The 15,663-nt window shown below is 53.9% G+C and overlaps 2 protein-coding genes across 7 annotated transcripts in view; both read left to right on the top strand.

Annotated features, from left to right (window-relative positions):
• The first annotated feature begins 1,030 nt into the window (after positions 1-1,030).
• Rpl22 (ribosomal protein L22) lies at positions 1,031-10,472 on the top strand. Its single transcript, XM_004863731.3, has 4 exons — positions 1,031-1,155; positions 2,810-2,914; positions 5,909-6,033; positions 8,770-10,472. Exons 1-4 carry the CDS (start codon positions 1,144-1,146, stop codon positions 8,912-8,914), a joined length of 387 nt encoding a protein of 128 aa, XP_004863788.1. The 5' UTR covers positions 1,031-1,143; the 3' UTR covers positions 8,915-10,472.
• Positions 10,473-14,970: 4,498 nt separating this feature from the next.
• Positions 14,971-15,663, top strand: part of Chd5 (chromodomain helicase DNA binding protein 5) — a 47,851-nt gene continuing 47,158 nt past the window's right edge. For 3 of the 6 annotated variants that reach the window (XM_004863733.4, XM_087214586.1, XM_004863735.4), the window contains exon 1: positions 14,974-15,154. In XM_004863733.4, the coding sequence (XP_004863790.1) occupies positions 15,076-15,154 (79 nt within the window). In that variant the 5' untranslated portion in view covers positions 14,974-15,075. Of the gene's footprint in view, positions 15,155-15,663 lie in introns of all 6 variants that reach the window. The other 3 variants (XM_004863734.4, XM_004863732.4, XM_004863736.4) reach the window with 3 other exon arrangements.

The raw sequence follows: 15,663 nt of genomic DNA, 5'->3' as shown, positions 1-15,663 counted from the left end.
GAGGCTGAGGCAGGAGGATCACCACCAGTTCAAGGCCAGCCTGAACTACAAAATGAGACTCTATCTCACAAAAACAACTGCAAAGTCAAGAACAGCGAGTGGCTTTGCAGCACAGTCATCTGGCACCAGAGGCCTGAGTTGAACCTAGACCAGTCAGCATAAGGTGCTTCCTGTAATGAATGATTATAAGACAGGTTGAGCTTTTGCTGGGGAGTGTATTGAAGCCAGGTAATGACAGCGGAGAGTGCCAATGCAACGGAGTGATCAGAACTCAGGACCCTGAAATCTGACTCCCCAACACAAGGGGGGTCTGAGGAGATGAGAGTGGTCCAGTCCATGGCTGTGGAGCTAGGGAGGAAGACCCTTGCTAAACTGGGAGTGGTCACGCACACGCACACCTGCGATCCCAGGTATGGAGGCTGACAGGAGGCTGGCAAGTTTGGGGCCAACCTGGGCAATTCAGTGAGGCCCTACGTCACAAAAAAGGGGGTAAGGAGTAGGGGATGTAGCTCGCGTTGAGCTTGCCTAGCATGCTTAAGGCTCTGAGTTCAACTCCAGTACTGGGGAAAGAGAGAGAGCTAAACTGGGATTTTATTTTGTACTGGGGATTGAACCCAGGCTGTCAGGTAAGACTCAGCCCCGGGGCACGAGTATCCTAAACTCTTTAGGAAGGATTAAGCCAGCGTGGTCTCGAGCCTTGGGACTTCCGACCGACTAAATTTCCCGGGCCAGAAGGGATTTCCCCACCCTCTCCGTTAGTAGGGTCCAGCCCCATCTCAGTAGCTGGTAATTTTTGGCTTAGTGAATGTACCTATTCTTTTTTTTTTCCCCCCAAGACTTCCTAAAGTACAGCTAACCTGTTTATTTCTCTTTGGGCTCGTCCAGTCTGGCTCCCCCCCTCCGATCGCCCGCAGTGGGTCAGTCCGCCCGGCCTCCATCCTGGGCTCCCTCCAGCCCTGGAGAGGACAAACTTTGCATTCAGGTAAAACCAATCGCTCGCCGAGCGTCCTTAGCCGAGCGAGAAACGGAGGTCGAGGGGCGGGGCCGAGCGATTAGTGCTGCCTGGGCCCTGCGTGCCCTGCGTGCCGCGGCTCTTTGCGTCTGCGTACTGTGTTCGCCTCCCTTTCTGATCCCTCGGCCGCCATGGCGCCCGTGGTTAGTATACCTCCGCGTGAGGCCTTGGCTCCTGCGGGCGCACGTGGGCCTCGCCGGGCTGGCTGAGGCCCAGGCTCGCGGGGGATGGCGCCCTGCAGCGTCCGTCCGCGGGGGACTAGCAGGCCAGTCGGGGCTGGCCGGGCCAGCCGCCGAGCCCAGCACGTTGTGGGCGGAGGAGGCCGCTGCCTGGGCCCTCTGTGGGAGATCAGGGTGCTCTCGGAGGCCCCGGGGGCAGCTCGGACGCCTGCCCAGGTCCAGCGGAGGACTACAGTCCGGAGGCTGCGCGCTTGCCTGGTTCCTGGCGCTGGATCTGGTTACCCAGGCGAGGGGCGGAGATGAGGGGAGACTTGTCACCCCGGGGAGTCGCACATTCGGAAGCCCATGGCCGAGATGAGGGAAAATGAATCGCTGAAGGGTGACCTGGCTTCAGAGAGGGGCCCTGAGCTTGAGTCCCCCGAGGAAATTAGTCTGTTAGGGTGCAGCCTTGCAGACCCCTTTTGGCATTGGCTAGGCTGTGTGGCCATCTCGTGCCACCTTGGTTGCAGGTTGCACTTCTCGCAGATTACTTGAAAAGAGTTGATTGTGAGCCTATTTTATTCTTCAGTTGGGATTTCCTGGCTTATATTTCCGGTTCTCTAGAGTCTTTCTGGCTGGACGGACTTGTAAATACGCCTGTGCATTTGGATGTTTCTAGTTTAAAACCTTGGTACCAGTGGTAGCTGCCAAGCCCATTGTGGGTGGGTCTGCTTGCTAATCGTGTGTTTCTGGGGTAGATTTTAAAGTAATCCTTTTGTTACGGGCAAGATACATTGTAAAAGAATGAGGGTTTTTTTTGCTAGTGGCTGTATAAAAAGTTGACCCAGTTTGATACGTTTTAGGTGGTCTTTCAAACAGGAAGGGAGGTAAGATGCATTCTTGGAAAGATATTTTTAGATTGTGCAAACTTTCTGAGGTAAAAATACAGGTAACTACAGATATATTACTTTATTAGTCTGCAACCTCATACAATGTGCTTTACTGGGTGGTTTGAAAATGCTAATTCGTAAGTTAAGGCTAACAGGAGGCCAGAAATTGTTGACAGCAGTGTTAAAATAAAGTTGTAAGTTTTGGCCTTAACTTTGTCCAAGCTGCAGTGGACCAGCAGCCAGAATACTTGGCAGTTCTGTGTGCTGTTCCTGAGAAGGTAGGGGTGACAGGATTATGGGAGGAGGGGTAAAGGATGAGGACCCTAGTCTGGAGACACAGGGCAAGGATTGATTTCACACAAAATTGTTCTAGTTGTGTTTTCATTTAGATGGCTGTGCTCTAATCCTGGCACCTAAATGTGTTGGGAAATTTTAGGTCAAGTCAAAGGGAATCCCTTAACCTTCGTAGAGACTGGGGAGGCGGGAGATACTGACTGGGTCAAGGGCTAGAATGATTTTCTCATTCAGAAGTCGTGGTCTTCCCCAGCCCCCAAGGTGCTTAAATTTATGGAGCAGCATCTTCTGATGCTGCCGCTCTTGGGGGGAGTGCTGCTTCTGGTGCTCTTGTGAGGGTCCCCATCTCCGTGGATTATGTATTGTGTGAGCTTTTATGTGTCTGAAGTTTCTGGTTCTGCTAATTTTTGTTGACTAGTTACAGTTTCATCTCTGTTATCTGTATGCTTTCTTAGAAAAAGCTTGTGGCAAAGGGGGGCAAAAAAAAGAAGCAGGTCCTGAAGTTCACCCTTGACTGCACACATCCTGTAGAAGATGGAATCATGGATGCTGCCAATTTCGTAAGTTACATTCCAGTTGCCGCTCCTGACTGAGAAGTCATGGACCTTTTGAGATGCTGTTGAGCCAGGGATGGTAGTGCACGCCTGTAATCTCAGCACTAGGAAGGCTAAGGCAGGAGGATCGCTTCAAGCTGGAGACCAGCCTGGGCTACATAGGAAGACCTTGTCTCAAAAAAGAAACTATTAAGAAAACCTGGAGTCCATTTCTGTGTTCATGGCTGCAGGCAGTTACACAGTTTTTTGGCACTTAACTCTGGAGTGTGAGCAAGTTATTTGTTTCTGAGGCTCACTGTCCTGTATGCCATTTGTGAAGAATGAGTGAGATGAGGTTCCAGTAAATAAGATGGGCTTGGGATGCAGGTGCTAGAGAGCTGTCTTCTTTCCCTTCTCTTTCTGTTAGTTTTCAAAGATAGTTTTAAAAGTTAGCAAGAAACAGGCAGACTCCATCAGGTGCAGCAGCGCCCTTGCACTTGGGTTTTCACGTCAGTGATGGGCCCTTCCCCTGCCAGCCTCTTCCTGGGCCTCACTGGGACTGAGGGTCATCAGGCAGCAGCCCCTGAGGCGTCTGCTGTGTTCTGCTCCCTAGCTTCAGTGGTTAAAATATCTTGCTTGCTGAATTGTCACGGAGCTTTTTTTTATACCTCAAGCTGTCTTGACATCTTGCCTCATATTAGGCCCCATTCCCCCAGTATTACCGTATTTCACTTCAATGTTGAATTGTAGCATCTCACTGCTGCATTTTTCCTTGTAGCTTATTTAGTTCTGTCTCCAACAGCCCCGCTCGAGGGAAGTGGACTTAGTGTAGAAGTCTCCTAAAGTTACATTTATTATGTAGGCTCTGAGGGACTGGGGCTCAGTGGCAGGCACCTGGGTTTGATCCCCCACTAACACACGCGCGTGCGCGCGCGATAAAAATGTGAAGGCTGGGGCCGGGGATTTAGCTCAGTGTTTCCGGCGCCTGCCTCACAAGCACAAGGTCCCGAGTTCAATCTCCGGTACCAAAAAAAAAAATGTATGGGCTTGGCCTGTGGCCACTAGTAGTACAGGATGGAACTGGGTGACCTCTTGTGGCTCACTGCCTTCCCGCAGATACCTGTCATATCCCTGTCCCTCAAGTTGCTCAGTTGGCTCAGCTCCCTCCCCTGTGGCTTCATGCTTTTCTCTGGCCTCTTCCCTTCTAACCATGGTGGTTTCTTCCCGTTTGGTATCTACGCATTGGCTCTGCCCTGCTGTTCTCCCTGCATCCTTTCCCTACAAGCCATTTCCTTAGCATATGTGTATGAATAGCATCTAGAACAGGGATGGTGAACCTTTTAGAGACCGAGTGTCCACAGTGCTTATGACATCATTGCCTGGCCCTGCTACTCTTTTGCGAGCACGTGCATGGGTCCTGTGTGTGCTGTTACCTTGTGCTCAGCTGCTGGGGCAGTGCTGGGCAACTTGGCTTGTGTGCCAACAGAGAGGGCTTTGCGTGCCTGCCCACTGTGGCACGTGTGCCATAGGTTTGCCACCACTGTCCTAAAAGCTTCCATAGGTAGAACACCCAAGTCATTTATGTGTCTTAAGGGTGCAGAAAATTCCTGATGTAGTCACTGCCCCATCTGCAGTTCACATGTTTTCTATTGCAGCTAAAAGAACTGTAATTTTTAAAATTGTGCTGAGGCGCAAACCCAAGGCCAGCAAGCCACAACCCCAGTCCTGAGGATTCCAAATTTGTACTAAAAGGGACATTCTCACCACAGTAGCAAGACCACACAGGAAAGGGTCCCTTTTGGGCCCATCTAACCAGCTGATACTAGGGGTTGGAAGAGAGTTGGTGTTGGGCTCCTGGCCTGCTGCCTCCTTTGAGCTGTGCTTGTGGGCCGGGCACAGCTGTGATTGTGCTGGTTGCTGCGTCTCTGTTCTTTCTACTCTGCTCTCTATGATGGTACTGAGAACAGTGCCTAATATCCCTTAGCTTCATAAGTTGCTCGTTGGTTCTTTTTTGGTTTTTTGAGACAGAGTCTTGCTGTGTAGTTCAAGCTGGTTTTGAATTCCTGATGATCCTCCTGCCTCAGTCTCCCAAGTGCTAGGATTACCGGTGTATGCCACCACATCTGGCGGTTTGGTTTTCTTGTTGAGACAGGATCTAGCTACATATTCCAGCCTGGCCTTGAAGTCTGTTTAGCAGTCAGCTTCAGGGCTCAGCCTCTGGAGTGCTGTAATTACAGACGTGCCCCACCACACCTGGGACTGGTTACCTGTTCTTTACAAAAGTTTGACCTTGAGTGTTTTGTCTACTCTTCTGTGGTCCTGGGGATTGAACCCATGGCTTCGTGTGTGCCAAGCAAATATTGCAGTACTGAGGTACACCCCAGTAGTTTTTTGTTTTGTTTTTCCCCTGAGACAAATTTTTGCTATGTTGCCCAGGCTCCCCTCAAACTGAAACACCCCTGCCTCAACCTTCCACATAGCTTGGATTACAGGCATGTGCTATTATTCTGGCTTCCTGTCTGCTTTTTACCTTTGACTCACAAGCATATTGCCCGCTGAGCCTTCCATGGGAAGCCATGTCTCACCTTGTGTCATGTTGGATACTTTCATAGTGTGTGTCAATAGGGTGCCATTCCTCCCTGCTGTTCCTGGATTTCAGACCGAATGGCTGATTTGTGATCACTAAAGACAACATTTTATTTTATTTTATTTTATTTTTTGTTTTTGTTTTTGTTTTTTGTTTTTTTGGTACCCAGGATCAAACTTGGGGGGACCTTGCGCTTGCGAGGCAGACAGTGGGACCACTGAACTACATCCACGGCCCTAAAGACAACATTTTAAAAGCAACTGCATTGGGCCCGGGATTTAGCTCAGTGGTTCCGCCACCTGCCCTGAAAGCGCAAGGACCCGAGTTCCATCATCCCCGGTACAAAACAAAGCATCTGCATTGTCAGAAACTGTCCTGCCATTGGACTGGGAACCTGCCGCTTCACTAATTCATCCATTTGGTGATTTCCACAGGAGCAGTTTCTCCAGGAGAGAATCAAGGTGAATGGCAAAGCCGGGAATCTCGGTGGAGGGGTGGTCACCATCGAAAGGAGCAAGAGCAAGATCACCGTGACTTCCGAGGTGCCTTTTTCCAAAAGGTACACGGGGCTGTCCCCTACTTGGCCCGCCGCTGTGGAAGGGTCTGTTTGTAGTCACAGCTGCTCATGACTGGAACCGGCTCTGGTGTGAGGCGTGAATGAGTATCAGCATATGCAGTCCAACTTTGGACTCAGCCTTTGCACTGACCACACGCCACCCGCCCCTCTTTTGTTAGTTTTATTTTTCAGTGTCTTGAGACAGGGTCTCACTGTGTAACCCAGGCTGTGTTTACTGAAATACCTGCCCCAGGTGGAGACGAGATCTGTACTTTGTTTGAGACAGGGTTTTGCCGTGTAGTACAGACCGGCCTCAAATTTATAGCAGTCCTCCTGCCTCAGCCTCCCGAAAGCTGACTGTACAGGTGTGTGCCACAGTGCCCAGACTTTTCAGTTTTTTTAAGAGATAGTCTCCAGGGGCCGGGGATTTAGCTCAGTGGTTTCGTCACCTGCTGTGCAAGCGCAAGGACCCAAGTTTGATGCTCGGTACCAAAAAAAAGAGAGTCTCCACTATGTAGTCTAGGCTGGCCTCGAACTTGTGGTGATCCTCCTGCTTCAGCCTCCCCAGAACTGGGATTACAGCCTTATAGCACCGTGCCCGGCTTGTTTTGTATTTTGGGGCAGGGTCTTGCTGACTTTGCCAGATGGGACTTGAACTTGGGATCCTCCCGCTTCAGCCTCCCGGAATGCTGGGATTCCAGGCATGTGGCACCATAGTTGGCAGACCTTTTAGTGCTGATCCCACTTTGTTTCTCCATAAGGGTTATTACAGCCCTGGATGAGGAACCAGGGGTCTCAGCTCAGACTGGAACCTCTCCAGTTCATTCCTGTGAGGCCCGTCTTTCTTCTTCAGCAAGAGGCATTCTTCTGCCCTCCTCCTTCCGTAGGGTGAGGTTGAAAAGCTTCACAAGTCCAGCCAGTTATCTATCCCAGCATGCTGGGAAGCTGAGGCAGGCGGATGACATGTTTGATCCTGGCCTGGGCAACTTAGTGACTTTGCAAGACCCTGTCTAAGGATAAAATGCAGAAAGGGCTGTGGTGCAGCTTAGTTGACGGGCCTGGGCCCCGCCCTGGTATGGTGCTTCGAAGGTGGGTGGCCGAGTTTGCAGGCACCTCACAGAGTCTGGGCGTGCGCGCACGAGCTTTCCTCCACCGAGTCAGACAGGGCAACTGGGTGCTGCCGGGTGCTGGCTGTGGTTGGCCTCTGTGAGCCGTGTGCTGGGAGGGAATGTGACAGCAGCACACTTGCAGCGGGGCTTCCCGGGATGCACAGACCATCCAGCCTCTGGGCCTCGGCCAGTGCTGCCCGTGGGGAGGGTTCCTCCATCTTCCTGTGCCCCCTTCACTGGGAGCTGTGAGGAGGAGCCAGACACAGCGCCCTGTCCTCAGTCTTCACAGGTTTTCTGTTCTTTACCCAGGGCAGGGGCCTTTTGTCTTGTACGGCTTTTCCCCCTTTTTGGACACTGTGGACCTGGGTCCTTGGTACTGGGAACCTCCCCTCCTTTCCTTATTTCCAGACGGGGTTTTGCCAAGTTGGCCACGCTGGGCTCAAACTTACGAACCTACTGCCTCAGCCTCAAAGAGCGCTGGGGTTGCAGGAGTGCACCACTGTGCCCAGCTTTGGCTCCTTTTTACTTTTAGTTTTATTAGTTTTATTTTCCTGAAACATGTGGGAGTGTTTCCTATCTACAACTTTGTCTTGTCTCAGAACTGGTGATTTTTCTAACATTCTGAGAATTGTCAAACTGCCTGAGATTGTGGGTGAAGCCCCCCTCGGAACACAGTATGATGGGAATCGCAAGTGACAGCGGAGTGCTTGGCAGCTGAACGACCACTTGACTGACGGGGGTGGAGCGGAGCCCTCAGCCCTGCCCGGGTTCTGCTGGCCGCCCACCCACCAGCACGTGGTTCCCAGAGAGGCCGAGTGTGTTGGTTTTAACATCCGGGTGTGTGCAGCCCACAGCTGTCCCAGCAGCTGAAGAGACATCTCGGGGCTGGTATTGGGGTGGGACAAGCCAAGGCCCGGCCCTGCCCATTTACCTGGCAGGGTTTGCGTGGCACTGCAGCCCCTCTTCCCTCCCCTTTATGGCTGGCCCAGGGGTGCAGAAGAGGTTCAAGAGAAAGCACAGTGCCGGCTCCTGGGGGCCTGCTGGAGTGGGATTGGGTGTGGAGCCGCCTTCAGAGCAGCAGCACCCACCCAAGCTAAGGCGACAGGTGGCATAGATTAGGAAGATCTGGGCACGCACCAAGCCCTGGGTTCCGAACACCTCAGCACCTCAAAAAACAAACAACCAAAAACTTCCCTTTAAATCTCATAAGGTTGTATGTCCTTCTGTCCAAGCTACTTAGTAGGCTGAGGCAGGAGAACTGCTTGAGGCCAGGAGTTTAAGAGCTGCCCAGGCCATATAATCAGACCCACCCAGAAAGAACAAAGCCCCAAAGCAGAGTGCTGCTGGAGAGGGCACCAGCAGGGGTGCTGTCGTCACATGCTGGGTGCTGCCTGGCACATCCCAGGCCTGAGACTCCACTGCCAGCCTGCACCCCCTTGGTAGAGCAGTGTTGAGAGCAGCAATGGGGACCTCTTAGGTGTCCAGACTGCCCGCTGCGGCCTGAGTGCCACCACTGGCCTGGAACTCGAGGCCACCCTGGGCCACACAGCATAGTCCCTGTCTGAAAAAAGGAGTAAGAAAGTTGAAATGTTGAGAATGTAGATCATCTGTAAGTGTCCTTTTTCTGCAGGTATTTGAAATATCTCACCAAAAAATATTTGAAGAAGAATAATCTACGTGACTGGTTGCGCGTAGTTGCTAACAGCAAAGAGAGTTACGAATTACGTTACTTCCAGATTAACCAGGATGAAGAGGAGGAGGAAGATGAGGATTAAAACTCCTTTGTCTGGAATATTTTTTATGAGTTCTTGAATAAAACTTGGGAACCAAAACGGTGGTATATCCTTGTATCTCTACAGTACGGATTGACGGGGAAATTGGCAGTCACAGCCATGGGCTTCACTGGGCTGCTGCTCACTTACAGTTAGACTTTTTTTCTGCTTGAAAACTCCAGTTCCCAGGGTGGCAACACCAGAAAGTCAGGAGGAGGCTGCTTGAGGGAACTGAGAACCATCCACCCCTGAGCCGGTAGAGGAGGGTGTGGAGATGGACAGCAGACTTGTCCTTTTATTTTAAAACATGTAACATTCAGTTTCATTTGAATGTGATCTCCAAGGAAGATTCAGGAGTGAGTATATAATGTGGTTCCTCAGTCATGGAAAGCAAGATAGGTGATTTCTTTCCAGGAAAATGGCAGTGTCAATAAAATGCAGGTTTCTGGGACATTTGTCTACTTTTTAATTCCAAGTTATTCTTGATGCTCACAGTTACATATGCTAATCCTTTTTCTTCCTATAGAAATAAGATGTGATCCTTTAGCCTTCTTGCATATTCTGCTCTCCATAAAAGGGTTCGGAGAGCAATTGTGAAAGTTCTGAAGTAAATGTGTACAGAAATGAATTTGTAAACTGTGGCTTCTGCAAGTCTTTGCCATTCTGGTGTCCAGCAGAGGGCGCTGGAGACAGCGGCAGAGCTTCCAGGTGTGGCCTGTCTCAGGTGGGAGCCCTTCCATGCCCAGGGCTCGGGCTTGCCCGTTAGGGCAGGAGGAGTGGGGTTAGTTGCCTGGGAAACCTGCTTGCCTCTTAAATCTCCAAATGGACTTCCTGTCAAGTAGGCTACAGATGGGCTGAGGTTGTAGCTCAGTAGCAGAGTGATTGTTTAACTTTGAGGCCCTGGGTTTGATCCCCAAATAAAAGGTCCAGACACAAACTGATGGCCTGCTAGGTACTGGGGTGAAGAAGCAGCCTCGCCTAAAGGTGTTGAGGGCGACTGAAGAGCCCCGATGCCTTAGGAGCCCTTCTGAAATCCAGGCAGTTCTGCATGAAAATTAACATTTTTAAAGAGCTTGTCTACAGCTGACTCCACTGGAAATGAAATGTTTAAGTTCTGTCCGGGCTCCAAGTTAATGTGCAGTCCTTCTAGGATTGAGTCTGGCACGTCGGGGCTCTGCAATTTCACCTGTGGCAAAGGCTCTTCGTTTTCCATTTCTATGCAAATCTCTTGAAGCAGAATTGTTTGCAGATTTCCTCATGGAAGGCAGGATTTCTTTCAAACCTGAGGGAGGTCTGGGTTGTCTTGGATTGTGTTCTTACCGTGATGCTAACTTTGTAAGTCTGTGGCTTGGATTTGCAAATTTTACTTGTTCCGTTGATGTTTCTATGTGGTAATTTTCAGTTTGGTTGTAAAAAGGGTCTGGGCTGAATTTAGCATTAAGAAACATCCCAGATTTTGAGATTTGTAATAAAATTGAAACTTACTGTTTTTTCTATGCCTTTTTGAACTCTTGTAATTGGGTTTTGATCACATTTTATATTAAAGTGGCTAACACATGGCTACTATTGTGCGAGCCTTGTTTTTGACAGGACTGGCATGTTCACGTTAAACTTCGTCCTCACTGTGAATAGCTGAGCTGACAAGTACCTTGCTCTTCGTTGGGTACAGAGGGAAAGAGACCTCTGTTAGTGTGCTCTTCACTCTGCAGTTTGGCCTCAGATCTGGAGCTGCCATGCACTGAGTTCTAGAACAGCTTTGCACACTGTGCCTTCTGGTCGGGACGTGTGGGGGCTTGAACTCCCTGATACGGGCACACGGTCCCGTAAAAGTGCCCGGGGCAGCTTTTAGCCCACGGTCCTCGTGCCTCACCTGCCCCATCAAATGGCAGAGCACAGAAACATCACAGCCCTGCAGGATTTTTTCTGTTCATTTTTGAGACAGCATCTCTCTCTACCTAGTCCAGGCTGGCCTTGGACTTGTGGTGATCCTCCTGCCTCAGCCTCCCAGGGGCTGAAATCACAGGCATGCGCCAGCACGGCTGGCTTCAGAGTTGCGGAGTTTTAAGCTATGATTTAAGTTCTCAAAAGTCACAGAAGGCTGCATAAGCTTGTTCTCACCTGCTCTGGTTGCTGCAAATACCCTTCCTTCCCGTGAGTGTGGTGCAGCCCGGAAATGAGAGGTCCCCGAGTGCTACAGTCCAGACATTTCTAAAGGTACAACGTTTTCCTTCCAGAAAACTGCAGGCCTCCCCTTCTGTGACTTTCTTTCCTGGTACTGGAGATTGAATCTGGGCCTTTGTATTGAGCTACTTCCCCAGTCCTTCGTTTATGTTTTAATTTTGATACAGGGTCTCAGTTGCCCAGCTGGGCTCAAATTTGCAATCCTCCTGCCTCAGCCTTTCCAGTGCTGGGATTACAGGTGCACACCACCATTTGCAGCTGCACCTGCTTTCTTAGGTTCAGATCTTGCCCGCTAAGCCCCACAGGTGTGAGTGGGTGGGGAGGGACGGAAATCCTGGAAGCAGGAAACCCTGGAAGCGGGCTGTCTGGGGTGAGCGGTAGGCTGCCCCTCGTCAGTGTGGGCGCCTGCCAGCCCTGCGGAAGGAAGCCGGAGGAGGATGATGTTTTCAGTGATGCCCTAATGGTGCCGATCTGGAACAAAAAACCAGGATAGAAGACTGATGCGGCCGTTTTCCCGACTTGGGTGGGTTTGGGGATCCAGGGCAGTTTTCTCCAGGCTCCTTCGGCCACAACCTGGCTATATGGCCTAGGACTGCCAGCCGCCTTGGGCTCCGCTGGCTCTGCTTCCTGCTCTGGCCCAAGGTTCCCTTGCTGAGCCGCTTGGCCTCACCAAGACCCCAGGCCATCCACACCCGGGAAAGGCTGGTTGGAGCTGGGTCTCTGTGCTGTCGAGGGACACCGGGGCTTCCATCCGGAGGACACTGCAGCCATGCAGGCCACCGGCACCTCACTGCCCTCCAGAAGCCTGGGTCCCCTCGTGGCCATGGGGTCCACACCAGCCTCAGTGGTGGAAGGAACTGCCCCAGGCAGGACCCGGAGAGTGTAGGATTAGAGACCAGTAAAGTGATCGGCTACTACTGCAGCTCAGCTCTTGAAAAAGTCTTATCCTTGATTTTATATACCTAATTTTAGCACTGGGGATTGAACCCAGGGCCTTCACACAGCTACACACCAGGTTTCTTATTTTGTATTTTGAGACAGGCTTTTGCTGTCAGTTAGTTTCCCGGTTGGGCTTGAATTTCGGCTTCTGCCTCAGCCTCCCAGGCATGTGCCACCAGCCCCAGTTTATTTTTAATTTTGTATTTACTTCTTAGGTCCCGGGAATTGAACTTAGGGCCTTGTGCTCGCCAGGCAGGTACTGTGCCACTGAGCTACATCCTCGGTCCTCATTTTATAACCAACATAATTTTAAAAATGTTCTGATTTTTGAGTTGCCACTGCGGTGTAATTATAAGCTGAGGTCAGCAAAGATGAGAATCCTGTCTCGAGACTGTCCTTAATGACAGGCTTGTCATAGCGTCAGGGTTTATGGGATGTCTACCTTTTTAGGGATCGATGTTTAACATCAGGCATTTTGGGTCCACTGTCATGAAAATGCCCTTGGGCATTTAATAGTTTAACAATAGTGGGAGCTCTCTTTTAAAAATTACTGCAGTTTTTTGTCCAACAGGGGCTTGCTGTATAGCCCAGGCTGGCCTCGAACTCGCGGGGATACTCCTGCCTCAGCCTCCCTTGTTCTGGGATTACAGGTGTGCCCACCAGGCCTGGTCAAAGCCCATTTGTTTCTACCATTCCTTTTTTTTTTTTTTTTTTGAGATGATCTCGCTATGTAGTGCGGGATGGCCTCGATCCTCCTGCCTCAGCCTCCTGAGTACTGGGATCCCAGACCTGTGCTTCCATACCCGTCTCTACCCTCTCAATTTTTGTCTTGCCTTTGGTCCCTAGCTAGTGTAACTCAGCTGCAGGCACCAGAAGAACAAGGTGGAGAGAGCATCACGAGTGATGAACATCTCCGCTCTAAATTGTTGAGAATGAAGCAGTTGGAGCTCTTCGCCTTGCACAGGATCTTGACCTCCTTGGGGTTGGAGCCAAGGTGGACGGAGTGTACCTGCATCTGCGCACACACGTGGCGGGGCCAGAGAAATGTTAGGTCGAAGTTTCTTGGCAGTGGGGCAGAGGGTCTCAGAAGGGCCCAAGGCCCACTGTGAGCAAGGCACGGGGTAGGCAGGGAGGTGGGCATGTGGGGAGCCCAGGGCTTCCCCGGCCCAGAGCACAGGTCCCTGGCGGGAGCTGGCCACCCCTTCCCGGGGAGTGACCAGGCTCCCTTGGTCGCTGCTCGCGGTGACTGATGGTGGCCTTTTGATTTCTCAGCCTGGACCTGCAGGTGGCCTGGCTGTGCTGATCCAAAGTCTCTGACTACAGTGTGCTCCGAGAAGCTGGGTGTGGTGGCCCATGCACTCTGGGAGGCTGAGGCAGGAGGGTCCCAAGTTCAAGCCTAGCTTGGGCAACTTAGACCCTGTCTCAAAATAAAAGACAAACAATGGGCTGGGCTATCGAATCTCCGGTATATTTAAAAAAAATTATTTTTCTCCCTTTCTCCTGCTTTTACTTTGCTCAAACTTGCTCTGCAGAGCCTGTTTTTTTCTACCTTTAATAAATGTAAAACTGTGCCACTGTTTAAAAAGGGGTTCAGTGTTAAGACAGCCCCTGGGTTTGGTTCCTAGCATTGAAAACAAAATCCGATATGTGCAGAAGGATTTCCAGCGGCCTGCACTTGGATCCTGGCCGTGTGGATGGGCCTGGGCGTGCCCAGGGGTGCTAGCTGGTGGTTGGTGTGGATGGCACCAGAGGCAGTTTTACTGTAGGTCTGGCCAGCCCTCCCCTGGGTGCCCCTGCCTTCTGGCCAGTAGGCTGGGTTGTGGCGGCCTCCCCAAGAGGTGCTGCTCTGGGGACCCTCGGCGAAGTGGACGTGGTTTTCTTTGCTCCCCAAAGGTGCCAGGACATGGAGTGCCTTCCTGGTGATGGCTGGGTGGCAGCATCGTGGGTTTCCAGGGGAGTTCCCGGGTGCTGGGCACAGGCTGTGACATGGAGGTGCCCTCCCTTTACTGGCCCTTCTGGTCTTGGTGACCTTGTGGCCACTGAAACTCCAGCGCTCTGAAAGCAGCTCTGACTCGCTGCAGCGGGACTGAGCGCGCTCACTCGAAACTCTGGTCTTGCTTCCCAGGGCTTCGGCCTCCATCTTCACCCTTAAAACCCAGGGCTGGCGGCTCCTTCTCTCTCCGCGACAGGTGTCGCTTCAGGGTGGGGATTTGGGGCGCTGAGCACGCAGAGCCGTGCCACCCCAGGGGTCTGGGCTTTGGAAGCAGGCACGCGGGAGCGAGGGCAGGGTGCCGGGCAGGGAAGAGCCAGCCTGCAGGGCTTTTTCTGGAGGCACCAGGCTGGATCTAGAGTCCCACAGTTTCCTTCTCATGCCCTTTCAGGAGGATCGGAGAGGTAGAGGCCGGAGCCGGTGGGGAGCTGGGAGCTCGCGGCTCTTGGCCCCGGGGACCGCGCCCCGCGCCCGCGATGACGGGGCCGGGCTCCTTCGCCTGCGGGGCGCGGCCAGCCGTGTCCAGGATGCCGAGGTTCCCGGGGCGGCGTTTTCCGGGCCGCCCGGTCCCCGCTGCAGGCTCGGCCGTCGGGTCCCGGGCGCGCGGCGCCTCGACGGCTCCCCCTGCCGGAGCGCCGCCGGGCCCCGCGCTCCCCCGGCGCTCAGGACTAGTCTCCCAACTTGTCCCCGCCGGTAACTAGTCGTGCTGCCGGAACGATGGGATGGGGTTGCCACAGCAACCAGACTGGACGTCACAATCCGGGCATGTGTGCCGCCCCCCCATGCGCCGCCGCTGCCGCCACCCTCGCCGGCTGCGGGCCTCGGGCTGCGGGGCGCGGCGCGTGGAGCGGCCCGGGCGTGAGGCGCGGGCGCGGGCGGCGAGCGCGGGGTCGGGACGGGGCGAGGCCCGGGGGTGCGGGGGGCCGGCGGCCGCCATCTTCTCGCCGAGGCCGCTGCGCCCGCCGCGCGCGCCCGTCCGGCAGCGCACGAGTTAAGGCTGGCACCGCGCCCGGCGGGAGGGGGGCGCCCACCTCCCCTCCCCCCCGCGCCGGGCATGCGGGGCCCGCTGGGCACCGAGGAGGCGCTGCCGCGGCTGTTCGCCGAGGAGATGGAGAACGAGGACGAGATGTCAGGTGAGGGGCGCGGGGGGCGCCCGGGTCCCGCGGGCTGCGCTCCCGCCCGGCTGGCGCCGAGGCCAAGGGCGCGGGGCCGGGCGGGCGGCGGGGCGGGGTGCGAGCGATCGGAGCCAGAGCGGCCGGGCCGGGCGGGGCGGCTGGGCCTGCGCCGGGCACAGGGGCGGGGGCGCGGCGGCTCGGGGGTCAGCCGCGTGCCCTTGAAAGGGGTGGGAGTCGCGCTCGCCACGTCCCCGGGCGCCCGGCCTCGCCGCGGCAGGCGGCCCCGGGCCGGCCCAGCTGGGCCCCCGGGCGCGCTGGGTGGGGCCGGCTCCGGCCAAGCAGCGGCTGCGCTGGGCGTCCGGAGGTCCCCAGGAGCCCAGGAGCGCGCGCGGCTTCCCTCGGGGCCCACGCGGGCTCAGACCCCGTCCCCGGTCCCGCCCGAGCGCTTCGCCGTCCCCAGTCCCGGGTCGCCAGGTAGTGGGTGGCCAACCTGCCCTGGCGCCGCCCCTGCCCTTGTCAGCCTCGCC

The sequence above is a fragment of the Heterocephalus glaber genome, unplaced genomic scaffold (assembly GCF_053883595.1).
Source record: "Heterocephalus glaber isolate CG9 unplaced genomic scaffold, H.glaber_assembly_v1.0 deba00001447, whole genome shotgun sequence".
NCBI classification, from domain to species: domain Eukaryota; kingdom Metazoa; phylum Chordata; class Mammalia; order Rodentia; family Bathyergidae; genus Heterocephalus; species Heterocephalus glaber.
This window is presented reverse-complemented; position numbering and strand designations above follow the sequence as displayed.

Excerpts from the sequence above, each read along its gene's own strand:
- Rpl22 (XM_004863731.3), top strand. Across the intron at positions 2,915-5,908 it reads TCATGGATGCTGCCAATTTC|GAGCAGTTTCTCCAGGAGAG; the intron begins GTAAGTTACATT and ends TGATTTCCACAG. Across the intron at positions 6,034-8,769 it reads GAGGTGCCTTTTTCCAAAAG|GTATTTGAAATATCTCACCA; the intron begins GTACACGGGGCT and ends CTTTTTCTGCAG.